The sequence below is a fragment of the Hyla sarda genome, chromosome 9, assembly GCF_029499605.1.
Source record: "Hyla sarda isolate aHylSar1 chromosome 9, aHylSar1.hap1, whole genome shotgun sequence".
Classification (NCBI taxonomy): Eukaryota; Metazoa; Chordata; class Amphibia; order Anura; family Hylidae; genus Hyla; species Hyla sarda.
Window position 1 is genome coordinate 39106325 of NC_079197.1, and position 23764 is coordinate 39130088.

Genomic DNA, 23764 nt, shown 5'->3' on the forward strand with positions numbered 1-23764 from the left:
GAGGAGATGGTTGCTGTTGTTGAGGCAGAAGCTGTTGCAGCATAGCGGTCAACTGAGTCAGCTGTTGTCTTTGTAGCGCAATCTGCTGTGATTGCTGGGTGACCACGGAGGTTAGGTCAGCGACACTGGGCAGCGGGCCCTCAGCGGGATCCATTGCCAGATCTACTGTCAGGGTCCGGAGTGGTATGCAGGGATGACACAGGTAGTTGATCCTCTATGTCAGTGAGGTGATGGCATGGGCCGTACCAGGGGAACGGAATCTAAGGGGTTACTGGTTTTCACCAGAGCCCGCCGCAAAGCAGGATGGACTTGCTGCGGCAGGTAACCCCCAGGTCGTTCCACCCAATAGCGACTCAACCTCACTGACTGCTGAGTCAGGCGCGGGCGGTACAGAAGGACTAGGCAAAAGGCAAGGTCAGACGTAGCAGAAGGTCAGGGCAGGCAGCAACGGTTCGTAGTCAAGGGCAACAGAAAGGGTCTGGATACACAAGCAAAGGACACACGGGAACGCTTTTACTGGCACAAGGCAACAAGATCCGGGAAGAGCAGGAAGGGGACGTGGGTTTTTAAAATGAGGAAGTGTTTGGTACTGATTGGGCCAGGCACCAATTAATGATGCACTGGCCCTTTAAATTTCAGAGAGCCGGTGCACGCGTGCGCCCTAGAGAGCAGGGCCGCGCGCGCTGGGACAGGACAGCAGGAGGACGGGGCGGGTGAGAAGATTGCATTCCCGCCGGTGACAACAGAGCAGCGCTCACGGTCACCGGGTCTGACCGGGACGCCGCGAGCGCTACGGGGAGGAGCAGGGACCTGGAGCGCTCGGCGTAACAACAATTACTAGTGATGTGCGGTAGAGATTAGCGAATTTCTGAAAAATTTGATTCGGCCGATTCGCCCAATTTTCCCCAAAAATTTGGTTTGGACCGAATTTATTCGCTGCAAATCACTATTAAAAAAACTTCTATTTCTGGTCTACAGAGAGGCTCAATAGGGGTGTAGAACACTTTGCCTTGTCCTAACACGCATAGGGTGTGTGCTGTGTTAGTGAAATAATACTGATATTCAGTGTGACATTCAGATTACAGGCATCACTATTAGAATCACTGCCGCAAGCATCTGGATGTGGCAGATTTTTTATGTCATTTTTACTTTATCTAATTTGAATTTATGAAAAATTTTTGATTACCCATTCTGGTCCTCCACCAGGTGAGATACCACATGTTCCAGCCCCTGCCTCTCAGTGCCCCCCCTGAAAGTGAAAGTGTGAATGTTTTATTTAATCAGTTATGGTTCATTGTTATCGCTCCAAGCTGTTTAATTGGATTCTTGTGATAATTCCACAGGTAATATGATGTCAACGACCATAGGGCCTCAGTCTTGAAAAGATTACATCAATTTTTTTAATTTAAGATTTATATTAGATTCCCAAGTTTATTGTCCCAGCGTCTACTTTGAACTAATACTGTATGACCACAAAACCCAATCTAACAAGGAGTCACATGGCAGCACAATGACAAAGCCTAGAGGTGGCAGCAGCTTAAGGAGACCATAATCTGTCAGAATGACACAGCCTGGAATTGGCGGAAGCAAGAGAAGACAATATAGTGGCTGAATGACACAGCCTGGATCTGGCGGCAGCATGAGGAGACCATAGGGCCTCACAATCTCTAAGATTAAAAAATGAATTTTTAATTTCAATTGAAGATTTATGGCAGCTAGTGCTACCATAAACATTTTTAGGTAATGTCCCAGGCCCAGCAGCATCAGTAAACCATATAGTGGCTGAATGACGCAGCCTAGTGCTGGCGACAGCATGAGGAGACAAAAGGCCTTCACAATCCCTAAGATTAAAAGATACATTTTCAAATTTAAATTGAAGATTTATGGTAGCTAGTGCTACCATAAACACTTTTAGGTAATGTTCCAGGCCCAACAGCATCAGTAAATCATATAGTGGCTGAATGACACAGCCTGGAGATGGCAGCAGCATGAGGAGACAATAGGGCTTCACAATTCCTAAGATTAAAAGATGAATTTTCAAATTTAAATTGACAGCAGACACATCTTGCATGTGGCTATGTTAACCTCCCCCGGATGCTTGATGAAAAACTGCTACACCGCCGAGTAGCTGATTTTCCTACCAACAGTCCGCACTAATTGGCTTCTACTGCCGCTGTCTCCAGGTACCCCGGTTCCACTACCTCCCGGTAAGGGAGGCTGCCTCAAAGCAGGTGGTCTCCCCCGGGCACGTATGGGTCCAGAATTTCCTCTTCTGCCACCATGCTGACTGCCAACCATGCTATCACCTTGCTGGCTCAGCTGCTTCCTCACAAGCAACCTACAACCCTCTTCTCCTGATGATGATGATGATGATGATGATGAAGCCCCTTCTGCACCCGGCTTCCAATTGTGATCGGCTTCATCATCATCGACAAGTGTCTGCACGTCACTGATGTCTTCCTCAGGTTCGTCAACAGTGTCGGCTTCAGGACCCTTCAGGCAACACCACCTCCCACGTCACTCTCCTCATCACTACCTGCAGAGGAAGCGGCAGTTGTCTCCTCCACTTCTTGGCGGGGCAGTAACTGCTGACTGTCCTCTATTAGATCGACCTCACTGAATAGTGTAGCTGAACCCACAGCATAAGATACTTCTGTAGGAGAGGGAACAGCATAGGACAGAGGCAATGGGAGGACAGGGAATGCTCCAGGGCCATGCCAACTGAGGGTTGTGTCTGAGGAACCCACCGACTGTTGACTGGGGGTATCATATGTCACTTGTTATGAAGTGGATGACTGTGTTAACCAATCGATGGCGGCAGATGGGTTGCTGGTCGAGACACGACCGCCAGCTGATACCGGGAGATCAGGCCTCTCACTGCGACTCCTGCTGCCACTCGCCCCTAGTCTGCTGCGATCTCTGCCTTAAAGGGGTATTCCGCCCCTAGACATTTTATCCCCTATTCAAAGGATAGGGGATAAGATGTCAGATCGCCACGGTTCCGCTGCTGGGGACCCCCGGGATCCCCGCTGCGGCACCGCGCTATCATTACAGCACAGAGCGAGTTCGCTCTGTGCGTAATGACGGGCGATACGGGGGACGTCATGGCGCCGCACCTCGCGACATCATGGCCCGTCCCCTTAATGCAAGTCTATGGGAGGGGGCGTGATGACTGCCCCGCCCCCTCCCATAGACTTGTATTGAAAGGGGAGGGACGTGACATCACGAGGGGCGGAGCCGAGACGTAACGATGCTCCGGCCCCTGTACCACCCATCATTACGTGCAGAGCGAACTCGCTCTGGGGATCCCAGGGCTCCCCAGCAGCGGGACCGCGGCAATCTGACATCTTATCCCCTATCCTTTGGATAGGGGATAAAATGTCTAGGGGCGGAATACCCCTTTAAGGATTTAGGCCTCTGCCGCTCCTCTGTGCACTTCCTGGCACTTCTCTGCCTGACATACTTAGTGCGTATATGATGGGAGTACAATATGCTTCACTACGCTTAAAACAGTATTTGTCTATAACAGCAGCAGGTGTGTACTTTTGGCTGGCCTTTTAAAGTATCTAGGCACTTAAGACTTTTTTAGTAACAAAATGGTACACCACTTTGATGTACGTATGGGGTATGCACTTATGAGGCAGAAAAATGCGCAACAGTACACTTAAAAAAGTTTTTGTGTACACCAGCTGGTGAGTACTTTTGGCTGCCTTTGACAGTACCTAGGCCCTTGAGACTTTATCAGGAAAAAAATGGAATAACACTTTGATGTACGTATGTAGTATGCACTTATGAGGGCAGAAAAATGCGCTACAGTACGCTTATCCCCTTAAGGACCTAGGCGTACAGGTACACCCTGGCTCCCTGGTACTTAAGGACCTGTGGGGATTTCGGTCCCCGCCGTGCATCGGTTGGCTAAAATCATTCAGCAGGCATCCCATGCAAATACCTGGGGGGAGTCCTGAGTACCCCCCCCCCATATCGGCGATCGCCGCAAATCACCGATCAATTCAGATCGGCGATTTGTGGCAATTCTGGGTCAATCAGGTCAAAAGTGTGATTGGTGAAGTCCGAGTCGGCACCAATCACCCCTGCCCAGCAGGAGTGAAGTGGCACCGGTGCCAACTCATGACTGGCGGCATCGGCGGGCATTGGCGGTGGAGGGAGGGGGTGATCGGCGGTGGGTGTGTGGGGAGGCTTACCCAAGGTGTGGCGGCAGTCCCGAGCGGCGGCGTCGTCCCCAGCGATGGCAGTCCTGGCAGTCTTCGGCAGAGGGATCTAACAGCAGTAGGTAAGCGCTGTTTGCCTCCTGCTGTTGCCTAGCAACAACTCCCAGCATGCACAGCTAAAGGGCATGCTGGGAGTTGTAGTTGTGCAACACTTGGAGGCACAACTGCAACTCCCAGCTTGCCCTTTGGCTTTCTGGGCAAGCTGGGAGTTGTAGTTATGTATGGACAGCCAAAGGCATGCTGGGAGCTTCAGTAGTGTGCCTCCAGCTGTTGCAAAACTACAACGCTCAGCATGCCCTTCTGCTGTCAGTGCATGCTGAGAGTTGTAGCTTTGCAACAGCTGAATGCACACTGGTTGTGAAACACAGAGTTTGTTACCTAACTCATTGTTTTGCAACCAGTGTGCCTCCAGTTGTTGTGAAGCTACAACTCCCAGCATGCATTGACAGACTGTACATGCTGGGAGTTGTAGTTTTGCAACAGCTGGAGGCACACTGCTTGCGAAACACTGAGTTAAGTAACAAACTCTCAGTGTTTTACAACCATAACTACAACCCCCAGCATGCACAGCCAGCCTAAGGGCATGCTTGGAGTTGTAGTTTTGCAACAGCTGGAGGTACATTCACACAGGCAGGGGTTTACAGCGAGTCTCTTGCTGCAAGTTTGAGATGCAGCAAATTTTCCGCTGCAGCTCAAACTCCCAGCCAAAAACTCGCTGTGAACCCCCGCCTGTGTGAATGTACCCTAAAAACACTACACTAACACATAATAAAAAATAAAAAAAACACTACATATACACCTACCCCTACACAGTCCCCTAAGAGTCAAAATGGGCACAGTCCCCTTAAGGTGAAAATGGGCTGGGTCCTTAAAGGGGTACTCCACACCCCAAGACATCCTATCCCCTATCCAAAGGGTAGGGGATAAGATGTCAGATCGCCGCTGCTGGGGACCCCCGGGATCTCGGCTGCTGCACCCACCTGTACGGCTTCCACCTCACACCAGCAACGCTGGAGGCTTAGGATCCCTACCACAATGGCGGACGAGGGTGACATCACGACATCCAGTACGACCTCACATAGACTTGCATTGAGGGGGCGGGGCATGACATCACACGGGGCGGAGTCGTAACGTCACGCTCGTCCGCCATTTTGGTCGGGATCCGAAGCCTCCAGCGTTGCCAGTGTGAGGTGGAAGCCGTACAGGTGGGTGCAGCAACCGAGATCCTGGGGGTCCCCAGCAGTGGGACCCGGTGATCTGACATCTTATCCCCTATCCTTTGGATAGGGGATAAGATGTCTCTGAGTGTGGAGTACCCCTTTAAGGGGTTAAAAAAGTTTTTGTGCACAACACCAGCAGTAGACACCAGTGCTGCAGCACACAGTCGCTGTGTACTACAGCCAAAATTGCCCAATTTTCACTCCCTTCCCTTTCAGTGCTTCTAGGCAGGATTTGTGCTTGAGCTGTTCTTCTGTGCAACACACTGCTCTCTGATCCTCTCTATAATAGATCGCTGTAGACAGTGACTGGGAGGTGGATCGCTGCAGTAAGCATGCTTTTCTGTTCTGTCCAACAGAACGCTGACTTGACTAGGAGGTAAATCGCTGCTGGAAAAAGCTTTTCTGTGTAATACACACAGGGCTGTCTGTCCCTCTTTATCTCTCAGAAGTGTAAGGATGAAGTGGCTGGCCGCAATATGGCTGCCCATTATATAGGGCTGTGACATCACAGGGGTGGCTGGCTGCTGATAGGCTGCAACCTGCATGTGATTCAGGGTCATCTCGCCTACCCTTGTTCCTACCTTCCCAGGATTCCTTCGCCACATGTCCTCACATGTGCATCCGCCATTTTAGATGCCCTGGAGCCTAGACCGCACTAAATGGAGTTTAATAAAGTGATTTGCACAATAGAATCACGGCGATATTCGCAATTGTTACAAATCGAATTTTCCATAAAATTCGTAATGAATTCAGATTTGTCAGATTCGATTCGCTCATCTCTAATGAGCGGCATAGGCCATATTCGAATTTGCGATATTTCACGAATGTATGGACAAATATTCATCCTATATTTGCGAATTTTCGCATTTTCGTTATTTTTTTTCATGCAAAATTCATCATAAAATTCGCAAAATGCGCATGCGCAATTATATATTTCAACCAACTACTTTCCTATTGGTTGCTAGGGATTTGGCTAACCTCTGACAACTGTATTTACATGCTTCTCATTGGCACACAAGCTAAAAGAAGGGAGGGATCAGTGTCCTCTGGAAGTGCCGATATTTGCGAATTTCGAATATTCGCCTTCTTTGGACCACAAGTTGGAAGCAGGGAGGGATGGTCACTTTTTATTTACACAGTACACATAATTGTGATGTGTACTGTGAAAAAAAAATGAATATTTGTCATAACGAATCTATTTATTTTAAATATTTGTGAAATCGCGAAGTGCCAATATACGAATATTCACACCCAACACTAATAATAACATGTGGAACAATATATTAAAAGTGTAGTTTGGTGACAGGTACTCTTTAATGAATTGTATGTAGTGAAACAACTATATTTTTGCATTTTTCATTGAAAATGTTGACTTTTTACGCAGTTTTCTAGTATAAATCTTACACCAAAACATGGTGGTTCCTAATTTATCTTTAAACAGGATTTCAGGGGGGGAAAAAACTAGACAGTAAAGTTCTTGGAGATTACCTGATATTTTATGATTGAATTAATGGGCTTCATTGGAACAAAGAGATTGAGCAGCACTGTAGAGGGATTGATGGAGTTCATGTGATCAACTCATACATATCAGTGCAAATAAGAAGATAATCCTGCCATGTGATCGAAAGTTCAAGAGACAGAATTGTCTCATGATGTTTGCTTAGCTGCAGATTTGAGGTTTGGTCCAAGAACCCAGAACAAAAACAGTATAAATAGAAACATTCATCCAAGCCTAGCACCTCTACTTATTGCTCAAGCCTTAGGCCTCATGAAAACTACAGGGTTATGTGAACGGATGTTGTACAGGGGTACATTTAGTCAGTGATGCTCTCTATTATACTTGTGTCCTCGTATGGCATTTTTATAGTCATTTGAAACACGACTTAACTTTAAAGGAGTATTCCTGCTTTATACATCTTATCCCAGGAGTCCCGCCCTGAGGACCCCCGCAATCTCGGTGACAGCACTAGGTGGCGTGGCCATGACGTCACTTCCCCGTCTCGGAGGCAGCGCCCGGCACAGAATGCTGGGGCCCCTGCGATCATACATCTTATCCCCTATCCTTTGGATAGGGAGTAAGATGTATAAAGCCGTAATACCCTTTAATTGGAGTCATACAATATTACATACATATTACTCAACTCCAAAGAAGTTCTAACGAGTTCTATGGAGCTGTAATACACTCCTGAACATGAATGAGCATTTGAACGTTGCACCCATATTTATAACATTGCCCTAGTCTACACCCCATTATAATACACACTGGGGGGATATTCAAAGAATTTAGCGCCACTTTTTTTTGCTTTAGCTGAGTCACATTTGCTTAAAATGTGGCACACACTATTAGCGCCACATATTCAGATGCCTAGCACCCAATTTAGCACCCTGTTAGCCAATTATTTAAAGGGGTGCGGTTAGGCTTTTTGTGCTATTAACACCCTATTTTTAATGGGTTTTCACCACTTTCTGGTGCACAAAGTGCCGCAGTTAATACCAAGTATACCTGGTATTAAATTATGTGTTTTTTGTGCTATTTACCCCAAATTTTCAAAAGACCAAACACACTTCTGAAAATAAGGCGCAGTTAACACTCTTTGAGGTGCAAAATAAAAAAAACCTAGCAACACAAGTCTTTGAATATTACCCCACTATGTTATTCACATAACCTCTTACCGTTCAGTAATGCCTTAATAAGTGAAAATGTAAAGCGCACGTGTGGTCTTTTCTTCCTGTCTTATCCGGAAATCTGCTAATGAACTTTGCTGGATTCAACCCGTGTCCTTTGTTTTGATGCTTTGTCTAAATTTGATGAAATAGTCACTTTTTCAGGCCAAAATGACTGTTTCCTTTAATAGATGCTGGCAATGATGATGGACTAGAGGGCTCATTACAAGTGGCCAATTTTCTCACATTCTTTTGTCACAAATATAAATTTTTTTCAATGGGAAAGGGAGAAAAAACAGGATACATGTCTCAACACATTCATATTTTTCAGCAGAAAATTTATCTCTACCTTTTCCTTTCAGCTACCACTATAGGGAGCGCATCAATATTACACTTGTCTTTCCACAATTATGCAGCTGCATTTTCCATCATCGCTTGAAGTACCACCAGCATCACTTACAGCATTATCATGTCTTCCTATGATTAGTTTCTGTTGTCACCAAGCCTCATCTTTACAATCTTGAGAGATTCCCACGCATTTCATTTCATACACATAATATTAGACTAAATGTCATGTAGTTTCATACAGCTGCAACACAGATGCATTTTATGATCTCTATTTTGGCCACAAAACCTAAATACCTCTCAGGTCTACTAAACTGAACTGAGGTCACCATAAAACACTACTTTGGTTTACCAGGACATAGAGGTTCCTTTACATCCATGGAATAAGGGATACCTAGCTGACTGGTGGAGGTCCGACCACTGGGACATCCACTGATAACAGGAATGGTGGTCAAAAGTGCACTGTTAAAATGGAGTGGCAGCATGCATGCTCAGCCACTTCTGAATGCACGTATATGGGACTTCTAAAAAGTGCTGGACTTGGCAATGTTTAGAAGTCCCATACATAGATATTTTGGGATAACCCCTATAAATATTTCATCATTATGATGGCCATAGTTACTAGAACATAGAGAGAGACAACAGACTCTGAATCTTCATTAATAGATCGATGGGTCATAAGTATTATATGTATAAAGAACAAAACTACAGCAGCTGGCACCATGCACTCTTAGGCCCCTTTGCCAATGCCATAGCACTCCGTCAAGAACGTCCGTTAGTGCCTCTTTTTTTTTTGTGTGCCTTAAATGGCCGTTCTTGTGACAGGGCACAACAGGTAACAATGGGTCCCGACAGCTCCCATTTACTATTATGGGGTACGTCGGGTACTGTTGTTTTTTTATGGGAATATCGGGAGAAAAAGACGGCGCAAGCAGTATTTTTTCTCCCGCTATTCTCCCCACCTCCCCCGATGAATGTCACACTGCCATGTCCGAACGGCAGTGTGAAAAAAGCCTTATCTGAATTAGCCACACAAAGTCAGTCCACTCTGTTACAATTCATGGCCACCAGACTTAATCATCCGGCTGGTAGTGTTCTGTCTTGATAGATGTAATATCAGCAAAACAGTAGAAGTAATAATAATAATAACATTTATTATTATTATTATTATTATTAATAATAATAATAATCATCATAATTATAAATTGTGCAGCACTTTACAATAAATGAAGATGAAGCTCTGAAGATGACAGCACTCACCGTGACTTAGACTTCTTTATTTAGGGCATCATGGGGACGGACATACGGGAGGTGCGTTCCACATAGAGAGAGAGAGCAACGACAATTCACACTGAACAATTCTTCTGAAGTAAGCCAGAAGAAGCGGTTAGCATACAACGTCATTGCTGTCTCTCTTTCTTTGTAAAACAAATCTGCGGTATGTCCGTCCCCATGATCCCCTATATAAAGAAGTCTGAATTCATGGTGAGTGCTGCCATCTTAATGAATTCTTAATAAAGTATTTCTATTTTCTTTTTGACACTTAAGTGCCCCCCCCCCCCCCATTAATGTCGAAATTCTGCAATTTTCTTACTATGCACTGTCATTAAAATGCTGTTTCCACCAATTGGTATAGTCATGCTCTTGCATTTGATCCTCGGGTTGTATATTTATGTTTGTAGAGGTGTTGCCTTCAGGTGAAGTAAATAAAAAGCTATGTATCATCATAACTAAGCTCCAATGACATCAGGATCAGGGGCTTATGAGAAAACAGGAAGATGGGACACAGGAACATTGTAATCTTGGGCTCTTAGGGGAGATTGATACAGCAAGAAAAAATCATTCAACAATTGTAGTTGTGTTTAATAATGAATGTTAAATTATAAGGCTTAAATTTTGCTCATGTCTGATATTAATGCAATTGGGGTAAAAGTAAAATGCATCTGTTCTTCTATCTTGAAATAACCCATACTGCATACATATAGATGAAAAGAGATGCATCCTCAGAGCACAAACAGCTCAGTAAATTGACCTGATAGATAAAGAGATCAGTTTTATTCAATTTAGTTAAGGTCATCAAGTCTGAATTAGATGACGTTTGAGTTTACAATCACAAGACACGGCCTCAACCCCCATACTACCCCTCCCAGTCGCTCTGTCTCTATTGTTGACAGGTACATTTCGTCTTATGCCTTGGCCATGCTCGGTGGATAGTTTACAGACCTTAGTGACTGTAAATTAATTAGGACCTTTTGTGTTTTCTCTCAGTCCTACTTTAATCAGATAATGCTGCTACAAACTATCCAAGAAGAAGTATATCGACTCAGTCAGGCTGCCCTGGCCTTTTCCAGAACACAGCTCTAGGGAAGAGGAAATAAAAGAACTAAGATTGATCATCTTTGTTATAATTCCACTTAAGTAAACTAGCGGTAAAAAGATTGCATAGTAATTGTAAGAACGTATGCCACGGGTAGGTAAGTGGACGAAATGAAATGAAAGTAATAGTCATAAGCAGTAAATAGCAGCTTACGCCATAGAGTCAATATACAATAATGTCATTTACATCTGTATATTGTCCAAAGGGTTTTTGGACATTTGAGTGTATCACCTGCTTCTGAGTCTTTTTAGGGCTGTGTGCATTTGTTGGGACTTTTAGCATGTCTTTTTCATTGGGGAAATCACATTGACAAATGGAAGCTCAAAAATGTAAAGGGGTATTCGGGGCAAAAAAATGTTTAGCCCGCTGCTGAGACCCCCCGCGATCTCCCTGCAGCACCATTATGCGGGTGCTGAATCTCCAGCTACGTAAACCTCTGGGTTTCCGGGACTGGGGACGTGATGTCACGCCATGCCCCCTCCATTTATGTCTATGGGATGGGGCGTGATGGCCATCATGCCCCCTCCCATAGACATGAATGGAGGGGGCATGACGTGATGTCACGTCTCCAGTCCCGGAAACCCGGAGGTTTCCGAAACTGGAGATTCAGCACCCTCATAGAATGCAGGTGCTGCAGGGAGATTGCGAGGGGTCTCAGCTGCGGGCCCCCTGCGATCAGACATCTTATCCCCCATCCTTTGGATAGGGGATAAAATGTTTTTGCCCGGAATAACTCTTTACACAAAAAAACGCAACAAAAACAATGTGAAACCCAGTCTTCAAAAGATTCTGTAGTCCATGATGCAAACCTCATACAGAATTTAACTCAAATAAAAAAAAATTATAATAGAGCTAAGAGTGAAACATTTGTGAGTCATAAATGATTACCTTGAGTAATAGTAGGAATGTGGTAAAAGCATGAGCATTGCTTTTAATGGATTGTAGTACAGTAATCTAACATCTCCTTGTTCGAGAAAGAACTTTAGTGAGTTTTCAAAGTAAGAGTAATACCGAGTCCCAGAAAACTTGGTGGTAATATAATAAAGAGTCCCTAGATGGTTGTTTGTGTACATGAGAGGGAAAATGATGCCGGTGGGCTGTGCAGGAATGTAAGGTATGCGCCAGTAGAGATGAAACAGATTAAGAAGACCCTTTTGGGAAAAAGTTCCTCTGGGGTGCATTGTGGATTCTGTTATTCTCTAGTGCACTCTTTTTTTTTGAATAGAGATAAAGAAGAGTCATCTTTGTTAAGAACTTGTCCAAATAAAGGTCTGACTCATTCTGCCAAAAACCTGGCATGAAAACAATATCACAAATTGCCATCTGGATATATGCAAGAGTTATTCTTTGAGGTTAAGTATGCTGTAAGAATTCAAATACCTAAAACAATGCTTGCACATATTTGTCCTGTCTTTTTCTCTCGGATGGATAGTGATGCGGCATGAAACTTGTTGTTGGAGCTCTTCGTTCAAAAACAGACGTGCTCAACAATACCGTGTTTTTGTCTGGCTTTGTATGAATGTGTGTACTGTCCTCTGCTCATGCTCAGATCATCTAGTTAGTTCCATATTTAGAGAAGGATAACAGGAACTGGTTTTCATCACAGTGTCGGGGCAATTATTGTGAGGGATATCTGGCCCACATATGTTGGTCTTGTGTTCTGTATGGAATTATGCCCATGTCACCTAGGTTGATATCCTGACTATCTGGTTTCTGTAGCTGAATAAGTCTTTTGAACCTTGTCTGGTAATGATGTGTTCTTTAACCTTTACTTATTACTAAGGGGCAGAGTAGGAATACATGTAGTAATATATGGGTTAAAGGCAGCATAAATCATGATATTTAAACATGTTTTTTTTGTTTTATTTTTTTTTACAAAATAACAATAGTTGTGTTAGCATCTCCAGCCCTCAAGACTGAAGTACACATTGGTGCCCCTATTAGAGTTGCTTATAGCTCAACTGCTGGGGCAGAGTTTGAGGGATCTTGGGAATTTCACCTTAAAATGCATGGGAATCCCCAGGTTACGTCCCGAGAGTGATCTCTAATAGCAACTTCTGATGGTTTCCAGATGGTATTTTCAAAGCGTGTTCCTAGAATCAATATAAAGAAGCATGATTGTACACATCTGAGGAGGGCGCTGACAGTGTCCATGCAACTTGGTTAAACAGATGAAGAGCAGGCCCCTCTCAAAGACAGAAGCAGTTAGGCTGGTCATACACATGGTTTATTTTGGGTAATTTGTCTGACCATCATCTGTAAATTACAGGTAAATCATACTTTGCAATTTTATGCTGGATTTTACCAGCCATGGTAGGATTTTGGACAAAATCAGCCAATCATTTTCCACTTTGCAGTCTGACATGTTGTTGGCAAAATCATTTATATAAACGACCCCATAGGACTTTAATTGGCCAAACAGAACATTTAGTTCCGAACGTTGGGTGTGGGCTGCTGGGGTCGTGATGTCATGGCCACACACCCTTGATGCAAGACTATGGGAGGGGGCATGGCAGATGCCACGCCTCCTCCCATAGACATACATTGAGTGTGTGACATCATAAGGGGGCGTGGATATGGCATCATGACCCCCGCAGCCCGCACCCAGTGTTCCGAATGCTGGGGCAATGGAGTACCCCAGTCAAGGACATACAAGCTATAGACAATGAAGAGAGGGTTGCTGGCTAAAAACTAGGCACAGAATCCAACATCCCATATGGTATAAGGGAGTATAAGGTATATTCTACCTGTCAATAACAGCTAATGAAAATCATAGGGGCTTCCCATGTTAGAGTGTATTGTAGGTTAGATAGAGCCAAATTCAGGAGGTTTGAAGATGCAAAAAGAATAGCTAAAGTTGTTTATATGGTATAATATCCTAGTTATTAAAGATGAGCGAATCGAATCTGACAAAGTCGAATTCGTTCCGAATTTCATGAAAAATTTGATTCGGACCAAATTGTACATAACAGATTTCTTCATTAGTGACACCCCTGCGATCGTCCTGTATAGATGGCTTTCTCTGATCGCATAGCATAGCGGCTTTCTCTGATTGCATCTGGTCAAGTGAGACCCCGTGCGATCAATCCCTTATCCCCTGTACTACTACCCCCAACATGGAACAGAGTCTGTTCCATGATGGGGGTAGTAGTTCAAACACTAATGTAGCCTCCCCAGCCTCCTGCAGACTCCCGCAGCTGAAGAACTACTACTCCCATCATGGAAATAAGTCTGTACCATGATGAGAGTATTAATAGTCCCGGCTGCGGGAGTCTGCTGATGGCTGATACTAACGGATGAAAAACTGATGCAAATGGATGCCACTAAATGGCATCCCTTTGCATCAGTTTGCATCCGTTATTAGAATGGTCCATTTAGGAGGCAATAACTGCGAAAATATGAAATTTTGGGATGGAGATACCTGTTTTAATAAAATTTTGTAGGGTACAATTAAAAAAAATATTAAAAAAGATACTGTAGTGAAGGAAAAAAATTGTATTCAACGAAATGTATCTTTATTATAACGAAATTTTTATACATTTTTAAACAGGGATCAATTTATGTGGGCAGGTAGGGCACTAAAAATGTAGCCGACAATAATAAAGATGTAGTGTGTTTGTACGTTTTTCACTTTTTTATTTTTTAGATGGTACTACTACTCCCAGCATGAAACACACTGTTCCATGATGGAAGTAGTAGTACCTGTACTAATTGACAGATCGTCCGTGTCACTTCTGACACCCGTTGCGATCTTCCTGTATAATGTATAGATGCTGCGGCGGTTCTTCTATGGTCCCCTGCACTGCCGTATATATACACCTATTCATATTTCCAGCAGAGAGCTGTGATTGGCCAGATGGTTCCAGCCAATCATAACTCTCTATGGGAAATATGAATAGGTGTATATATACGTCAGTGCAGAGGACCATAGAAGAGCGGCCGGCCACATCTGTACATTATACAGGAGGGTCACATTGGGTGTCAGGAGTGACACTCTCTGTGATCTGTCTATTAATGCTGGTACTACAGCTCCCAGCATGGAGCAGAGTGTGTTCCACGCTGGGAGCAGTAATACCTGCAGTTAAGCACAGATCACAGCGGGTGTCACTCCTGACACCCGTTGCGATCATCCTTCATCCCTGAGATGCAGAGTGGCTTTCTCCTGCGCTCGCATCACTGCTCTGTACTCTGGCCAGCCACTCACCATTCATATTTCCTGCTGAGAGCAGTGATTGGCTGCCACCATCCAGCCAATCCCCACTCTGGGCAGAAAATATGAATGAGTGATGTGAATTTGTATTCATATCACTGGCCGGCCGGAGTACAGAGCAGAGATGTGAGTGCTGTATAGTGCAGCTCCGCAGCTCTGCTATATTATGGATGATCGCAACGGGTGTCAGGAGTGACACCCAGGGCGATCAGTCTATTAGTATAGGAACTACTACTCCCATCATGGAACAGTGTGTTCCATGCTGGGAGTAGTAGCACTACCTAAATAATATTTAAAAAATAATAAAATAGTGAAAAACACACACACACTAAATTTTTATTATTGTCGGCTACATTTTTAGGTCCCTGCCCGCCCTCATAAATTGATCCCTGTTTAAAAGTTAACATTTTTTTTTTGTCTTTCAATTTTTGGGAGCAGACAGGGACCCAAAAATTTAGCGCTCAATATTAGACAGGGACCCGAAAATTTAGCGCTCAATATTAAAAATGAATGAGGAGTGCATTTCATAAATTTTTTTTTCTAGTTTACCTTCTAAATCATAATTTTTTTTTATTGTCACTTTACTTTTTTTGCCCCATTTTTTAGCCCCATTTTTAATATTGAGCGCTGAATTTTCTGGTCCCTGCCTGCTCCCGAACATTGGAATCAGTCCGCAAGACTTGCGGACCAAGGGAACAATGGCTCCAAAAGGAGCCATTGTTCCCTTGGTCCGCAAGTCTTGCAGGCTGATTCCAGTTGTTCCTGCATCGACCGAAGTTCACCTCCGGACGAGATAAGCTCCTGGCTGCACCCCGGACACCTGCCCGTTATACAGGGCGATACACTACAGTAGATGTTGTACTCTAAGTACAACATCAGAAGGTGAGCACCCACTCCCTACCTGTTCTTTTCCAATTTTGAATATACTTACGGCACTTAGGTGCGCACCTTTGTCTGTCTTTTTTTCCCTTTATAATACAAGATGCTCCCAAACATTGAAAGACCAAAAAAAAAATGTTAATGTAAATTTTTAAACAGGGATCAATTTATGTGGGTGGGCAGGGACGTAGAAATTTAGCTGACAATAAAATATAGAAAGGGGCCATTTAAATGTAAAAATAATATATTTTTTATAATTAATTTTTTTTAGTAGTAATGTATTTTAATATTGTATTTAATAAAGTGTATTTTTTAATATTGTATTTTTCTAAATTTTTTACATTTTTTAGGTAGTACTGATAGGAGCCGTAGTACCTGTACTAATAGACAGATCACAGCAGTTATCACTCCTGACACCCAATGCGATTGTCCTATCTGTTGCAGAGATGGAGCGACTTTCTCCTGCGCTCGCATCTCTGCACTAAACTCAGGCCGGCCAGTAATGTGAATAGAATTCACATCACTTATTCATATTTCCCACAGAGAGCTGTGATTGGCCAGATGGTTCCAGCCACTCACAGCTCTCTGCGGGAAAAATGAATAATAGGTATATAAATGGCATATACTCATACTACAGTGGGACCAAAGAAGAGCGGCCGGTCGCATCTATACTTTATACAGGACGATCGCATCGGGTGTCAGAAGTGACAATCGCTGTGATCTGTCTATTAATGGAGGGACTACAGCTCCCAGCATGGATTAGAATGTGCTCCCTGTTTGGAGCAGTAGTACCTGCAGTTAAGGACAGATCACAGCAGGCATCACTCCTGACACCTGATGCGATCATCCTGTCTAGATGCAAGAAAGCCGACCGCATCTATACATTATACAGGACAATCGCAGCGGGTGTCAGGAGTGACACCCGGGGTGATCTGTCTATTAGCACAGGTACTACTACTCCAATCGTGGAACGGTCTGTTCCATGCTGGGAGTAGTAGTACTACCTAGAAAATGTAAAAAAAATTGAGAGAAAAAAGTGAAACACACACACACACTTTATTAAATGCATTATTAAAAAACATTACTAATAAATATTTGGATCGAATCAATTTATTTTTTTAAATTCGGCGAATCAACCAAATCGAATTTTTCAAAAATTCGCTCATCTCTACTAGTTATACCAGCAACATTTCTGCTCCGAGAGCTGACCATATACACCTTTTTGGCTATTTCGCTTTGTACTTTGTAAGTGCTGTTCTGAAGCATTCTGTTCTAGGAATATTAAACACACTAATCTATTCCTAAAGAGGAAACCCAAAAAAATAGTGCGCTAAGCCAAGTACTTGGACGATCTCTGTCTGTAGTTATCCTCCCTAACACTTTGCAAACCTTGGCAGGCAAATTTATTGGGGTCTTAGGCAAAATTAGGAACAAATTAGCCTCCGTAGAGATCAAATTGTAGTTTAGACTGTACCATTTTGTTTGACAAAGAAAAAAAACTAGATGAATACTTTTTTTTTCTTTTTGTTTTTTTATTCCTATCCTATCAATATTATTTTTAATTTTGACTTTTATAATTATATTTGTAAAGTTCTATTTTATTACAAAATTTTTCTGTTATACAACTTAAAGGTTACAGAGGGTAGGAAAGAATCTTTGGTAAGAAGCACAGTTACTCATAATAAAGTAAAGGAACCAGTAAGACAAACTAACATAAAGGATTCCAGTGGGGGACATAGGTATTAGTACATAAGGCAAATAGAAATAGTGAACTTTTAAGCTCTGGTACATTTGCATTCTTAATGAAGAAAAAAAAACAACAAAGAAAGGGATGGGGGGCCATTATCATTTCAGGGTATTATCACAAGACAAATGTGCACTTGAGCTTGTCAACTTTAGGTTCCTTTCACACTTAAGAAATGTCCATTGGACCAATACATTGGGGGAAGTGTCCGATATGTAAGTCCGACCTATACTTAAATCAACTGGTACCAGAAAGTTTAACAGATTTGTAAATTACTTCTAATCTTAATCCTTCCAGTACTTATCAGCTGCTGTATGCTCCACAGAAAGTTCTTTTATTTTTTAATTTCTATCCATTCTGACCACAGAACTCTCTGCTGACACCTCTGTTTATGTCATGAACTGTCCAGAGCAGGAGAGGTTTGTTATGGGGATTTGCTCCTGCTTTGGACAATTCCTGACATGGACAGAGGTGTCAGTAGAGAGCACTGTGGTCAGAATGAAAAGAAATTCAAAAAGAAAATAACTTCCTGTGGAGCATACAGATCCTGATAAGCACAGGAAGGATTATGATTTTTAAATCGAAGTAATTTACAAATCTGTTTAACTTTCTGTCACCAGTTGATTTAAAAAAAAAAAAATTCTACTGGAGTACCCCTTTAAGATGGATGCCACTTAGAGTCCCATAGTAAAAAGCTGTATATTGTGTATTATATATCCTTTTACAGGATCCTGCTCAATGGAATAGAATGAAGGTCCCTTTTATTCCATCCAGCAGACCCTGCTTCATGCATCCAGAATCTCTGCCTTTTCATTCCCACAGTTGAAGATGGGCCTGGTCCAGTAAAACAAGCAGCAAAAAATGTCAGAAGAAAAATATTAGAGTTACTAGGGGTAGAAGTCGAGACATCAAATATAATCAACCTCTGGACAAGAAATACGTACTGAGCCACATACCGGTGCTACATAAAATAAATTGAATTTAATCTTGTAAGAGCAACAAGCAATGCATTTTGCACCGATTACGCTGAACTTTATCAAGTCCATACAAAAAAAGACGACATACAATATACCCATATTTGGGTCATAGGCTATTTTGCATGTCTGGCCATCCTGTGGTGATCAACCAATCATCACCATGCCTTCATTTATTAAATCCTGCCTTTAAGCTGCCCATAAAACTTGTATTTGGTCTTATTAATGGTGTCTTGTTACACATTTCTTTATCATACAGATGAACCTAGCAGATGTTACTTCCATGATGGTGATGGTGTCTGTGAAGATTTTGAAAAGATGACAAGTATTAAAGACTGCGGGGTATACACACCAAATGGATTTCAGGATCAGTGGGCCTCAAATGTCACAGTGTCACACCATAATGATCAAGACTGCCCAGGGTGGGTAGTCATTGGTCAGCCTGCATCTACTCAGGTAAGCATCATCCAAAAAGTAGTGCAAATCTTTTTTAATTTTTATAATCCTTTTACCATATGACATTCCTTGTACAGTACCTGTAGATTAATCATACTAAATAAAAAAAAATATGAAGTTTTGTTTTTTAAGCCACCTCTGAAGAGTTGTGTATTGGGGGATATAATATGGTATTGTATTTAACTGAATATATATGGGCTTTAGAAGCCATAGAGCTTTTTGTAGAGTTGGTCAGCTCTCCACCTCCCATTTCCAAGGCAAATTAATTCATCCTGGCCAGGCATCACTAGGGGGAGCTTAGGAGCTAAATGCATACCTGTTCTTGGACGGCCATTAAAAGTTTATCAAATTGTGGCTTGAGCTTATAACTCCATATAAAAATAGTTATTGGTTTTGATGACCACAATAGGTTAACCCAAAATTAGATATCTAGAAGAGTAAGAAGATAGAGGAAGTCATTACATACATGACTGTTCAGTAATGTGTACAGTGTCTTAAGGTCCCACATCAGAAAGAGATCCCAGCATATGCAGAACAACTCAAAAGTATCTAGTAGAAATTAACTAACTTTTAAAGGTTTATATAAAAAAAAATGTGACAGTGACCACATGTCCCATCACCACATAAGATTGGATAACAATTTTGTCCATACATTTTCAAACTATATGCTTTAAAGGTGGGTCTGATATCATCCTATGTCTGATGACGTCATCTGTGCACCTCTCAAATTGTTTTTTAAACATAGTACAAGGGACACGTACTAGCTGCCACATAGATTACCGCTCTGGATGAGCAGTTAGTGAAGCCTTTGATAGTAAAGGGTTTGGTTCATTTACCCCAACCACGTTTTCAATGGTGAATCATCTGGATTCATTTCTAGTGGCTATAAAAAATATCAAAATAAAGCATTTAGTTTGGTAATTTATGGACATTACGATTGTCCAATTTTATATGGGTGATCGGACATCACTGTCACATTTCTTTTTTATGATTTTATATGAACCATTGAAAGTTACATTTTAGGCACAAACCCATAGCACTGTTCATTTGCACTAGGTGCATTCTGTTGGCCTTTCAAAAAAAAAGAAAACATTTGAAATAGCCACCAAAAGCTGTAAATCACCTAAACATCTATAAACTGTAGAGTGCAGGAGCATCTTGCTTCTGTACTGTACAGACAACATACTGGACAAATTAAATGGAGCCACCAGTAATACTGGTATTTTCCTAATGAAATGCCCATGATGATTGGCTAGAACTCCAAACAATTTACCACCTTTGCTGCAGATTGGTAGTTTCTTTGGCATTGTATGTTAAACAAGTAAGTTGCAAGTGATAATAGTCTAAGAAAGACCAATGCACAGTAAGTTCAATGAATTGTGAATTGAAAGGCCTCTGCATTATTTAATTCCCTATCTTGACTAACAACTACATCCCTTTTTTATACTTTTCCTTTAGAACATCTGTTCTGATCTTGTCTCATAGGCTAAACATTATATTAAATGGGTACTTCAGCGAAAAGTAACTTACCCCTTATGCACAGGATAGGGGATAAGTGTCAGATCGCTGGGGTTTGCTGGGATCCCCCGTGATGTCCTGAACTGTCTCCGACTCTCGAGAGGAGCATGTGCCAACCCCAGCACACGCCCCACTCAGAGAGTTGGAGCCTGTTCAGGATATCACGGGGGATCCCAGTAAACCCCAGTGATCTGACACTTATCCCTTCATTCTCTATAAGAGCACTGAAGAGCCCTGATTGCTGTACTCCGGCACTCCCATAGAAATTAATGGAGCACTTTCAGGAGATTGCGGGCGGTCTGACCACTGGGATCCTGTGGAATGGTGGGATAAATTACTTTTCGCTGCAGTACCCCTCTTATGGATCACCTTTACATAAATATTGGGATTAGCATTCATCACATCTTTCTCCTTTATACAGTAGCTATCATCTGAATTGCTTTCTTTCCAAGCAGGTTCTCCCCTTCCTCCACCCTTACCCCTACCCTAAACTTATCTTCTACCCTCCTTGGTTGAACCTGATGGACATGTCTTTTTTCAACCATACTAAGTATGTAACTATGTATTCACCCAAAGAAGTATCAAAGGTATTTCCTTGATGGCCCATTACAACTGGCTTCTGTTGATTTTGCTCTAGAGAGTAACCATGACAAATTAAATTTCTTCCAAAAAGTTCTCCTTAAAAATGAAAAAAAAAATTGGATAATAGGCACTTCTGTAGAGAATTTTAGTGAATGCAAATCTCTCATAAAGAAACGCCACGAACCTTCCCTTTAATATTCCTCCTGTTTTCCTTCCAATAATAATTTCACACTCCGAATGATCCAGAACTTCCACTCACCCCTCCCCAGATTAATCTCTGAACTATTGCTATGCTGTACATGGCTACATTTCTTGTTATGAGATTCTTGTCATGAAATAAACACCTTCAAGACCAGATGGTTCTCTTGTTAGTTTCTCTCCACTGGTGATCTCACAAGCAGTAGAGAAGGCTACAAAATGGTTGAAAACAATGGGAATGACATCTGTCGTCCAGCTGCGAGTTTGTGTATCTGCAACATGGACATATGTTTTTGAGATTTCTTGTATGGAATAAACAAGGTGTCTTGTTCTGCCTTTACATTCTAATTTCAGAAAATATTGTGAAGGTACAAATTGCACAAAAATAATTTGTGAAAACAGTCATTACTTTTTAAGGGATGAAAAAACGCTGAAAACGTGTGCGCCAACAACCTTGTTGTTCAACTAACTGCTGTCTAGTGATGCTTTTAGAGTTAAAAATAATAAATACGTTTATTGATGTATTATGTGAAATTAAACATATTTCCATTATACAATCAATTATGAAAATGTTTACTTCATATTACAACATTGGATTTATCTGTTAGACCACATAAAAATTGGAGTATTTACTCTTTTGGGAGAAATTTTGTAAGTACATCAAAAACTTTGATGACTACACTAAGCCTCAAATTGATGCTATTGTGCTGCCATTTCAGCATACGGAGTGGTACAATCTGGTGGCCCACTGCGTCACTAGGAAGAAATGGGATGACTTGGCCCCAGTGATCTTTTTAAGGGATCGGCAGTATTCCATGTGTTCTACCTCTATTTTCTCTTCTTTCTACTTTTTTTGTGTGTTTGGAGTTGTGCAGTTATATGTTTGGTTGCTGTACTGTGACATGCTGTAGCATTGACATGACAATTTTTATTTCTGTTTTTATGCATCTATGCATTTATACCCTTCTGATGCTGCTGTATTGATATGGCTGTACATCTTTTGAAAAAAAAAATAATAATCCAATAACCAGAGTAAAAAAAAAAAATTACCTAAAGTAGTTTATATAGTAGGAAACTACTTTACAGCAGTTGCTAAAACTATCTTGCTTTTAGTACTTTACAATGAAACAGTTAATTGAATGTGATATTGTATAAATACAATCTATGATTGACTGCATATAAATAAATGAACTGTTCCCTTTTGCATCAGAGCCCTTCGTCCATACATACATACCCTTTTCCCTTGTTCCATTTGATTATTTGTTCTTTCTGCTGTCTATCTTTGGCGGCTAGGGAGACAAAAATCTATGTTTTCATTTTTATAAGACAATCAAGTGTTTTGAGATGAAACAGAAGTGTCCTGAGATAACCCTGGATGAAGACAATGCATACCATAAGTTTTTCCCATGTAATTAAAAAAGAGATGCTCTTTCCCACTGAGAAGACAGGAATCCTTCTCATTGTTTAAACCATGGCTCTATACAACTCCACTACGTATTTGATCCTGTTTATTTGATCCTCTTTTAGTTAACTCTATGGAATGTGATATCGTATCCATCATTGCTAATTAGCTTGATTGAGATTTGGCTCACCAATATATACATTTATAAGTAAACTTTCGAGTGAATCAGACATTGTGTTTTCAAAATCTGTATCAGACCTCATACAAAGTCAATGACTCAGGAATAGGAATCTAGATTGTATGGTCAACCTCGTTTTGGTTGTTGTAAAGCAACAATATTTGAAAGTAAGTATGCAACATGCTCACCCGATCATGGCTTTCCAACTTCTGTGGTTCCAAGGGCATTGCTCAGTAGCTATCTCTACCAGCCTTGCTTACGGCAAGGCCTTTTTGTCCTATCATGGTGCAGTGATGCCTAATTAATTATCATGCTTGGCACAAATGGCCAGCACAACTACCTAATACATGGGGGCTTGCTGCTTTGGCAAATAAAAAGTATACAAAAAAAGAAGGTTGCAGCAGCATTCTTGGCCAAAAAGTAGAGGCTTTTAGCACACTTTTTGATCAAAACATGTCCCCCATCCACCACGCGGAGGTGGCCTCATTTTGGGTGGGACCCTTACACTCTTTTTCACTCACCTCTGCTGGGCATATGGCCTCTGACTAGGTGACATGCATGAAAAATAGCCAGCATAACTAACTAATACACGGGTGCACGCTGCTGTGGCAAATGCAAAGTATACAAAAAAGAAGGTTGCAGCGGCACTCTATGTCAAAACGTGACCCCCATCCACCACACGGAGCGGGCCTCATTTCGGATGGAACCCTAACACTCTTTTCACTCACCTCTGCTGGGCATATAGACTGACTGGGTGACATGCTGGATCCACTATCAATTTAACCTCT

The 23764-nt window shown here is 42.1% G+C and overlaps 1 protein-coding gene across 4 annotated transcripts in view; it reads left to right on the forward strand.

Annotated features, from left to right (window-relative positions):
* PAPPA (pappalysin 1) overlaps positions 1 to 23764 on the forward strand; it is a 312202-nt gene that overhangs the window by 170391 nt on the left and 118047 nt on the right. For all 4 annotated transcript variants that reach the window (XR_008847679.1, XM_056538788.1, XM_056538789.1 and 1 more), the window contains exon 10: positions 18902 to 19098. Coding sequence is in view for 3 of the 4 variants with exons in the window: in XM_056538788.1 (XP_056394763.1) it covers positions 18902 to 19098 (197 nt within the window). In the remaining variant the exon portion in view is untranslated. The remainder of the gene's footprint in view (positions 1 to 18901; positions 19099 to 23764) is intronic.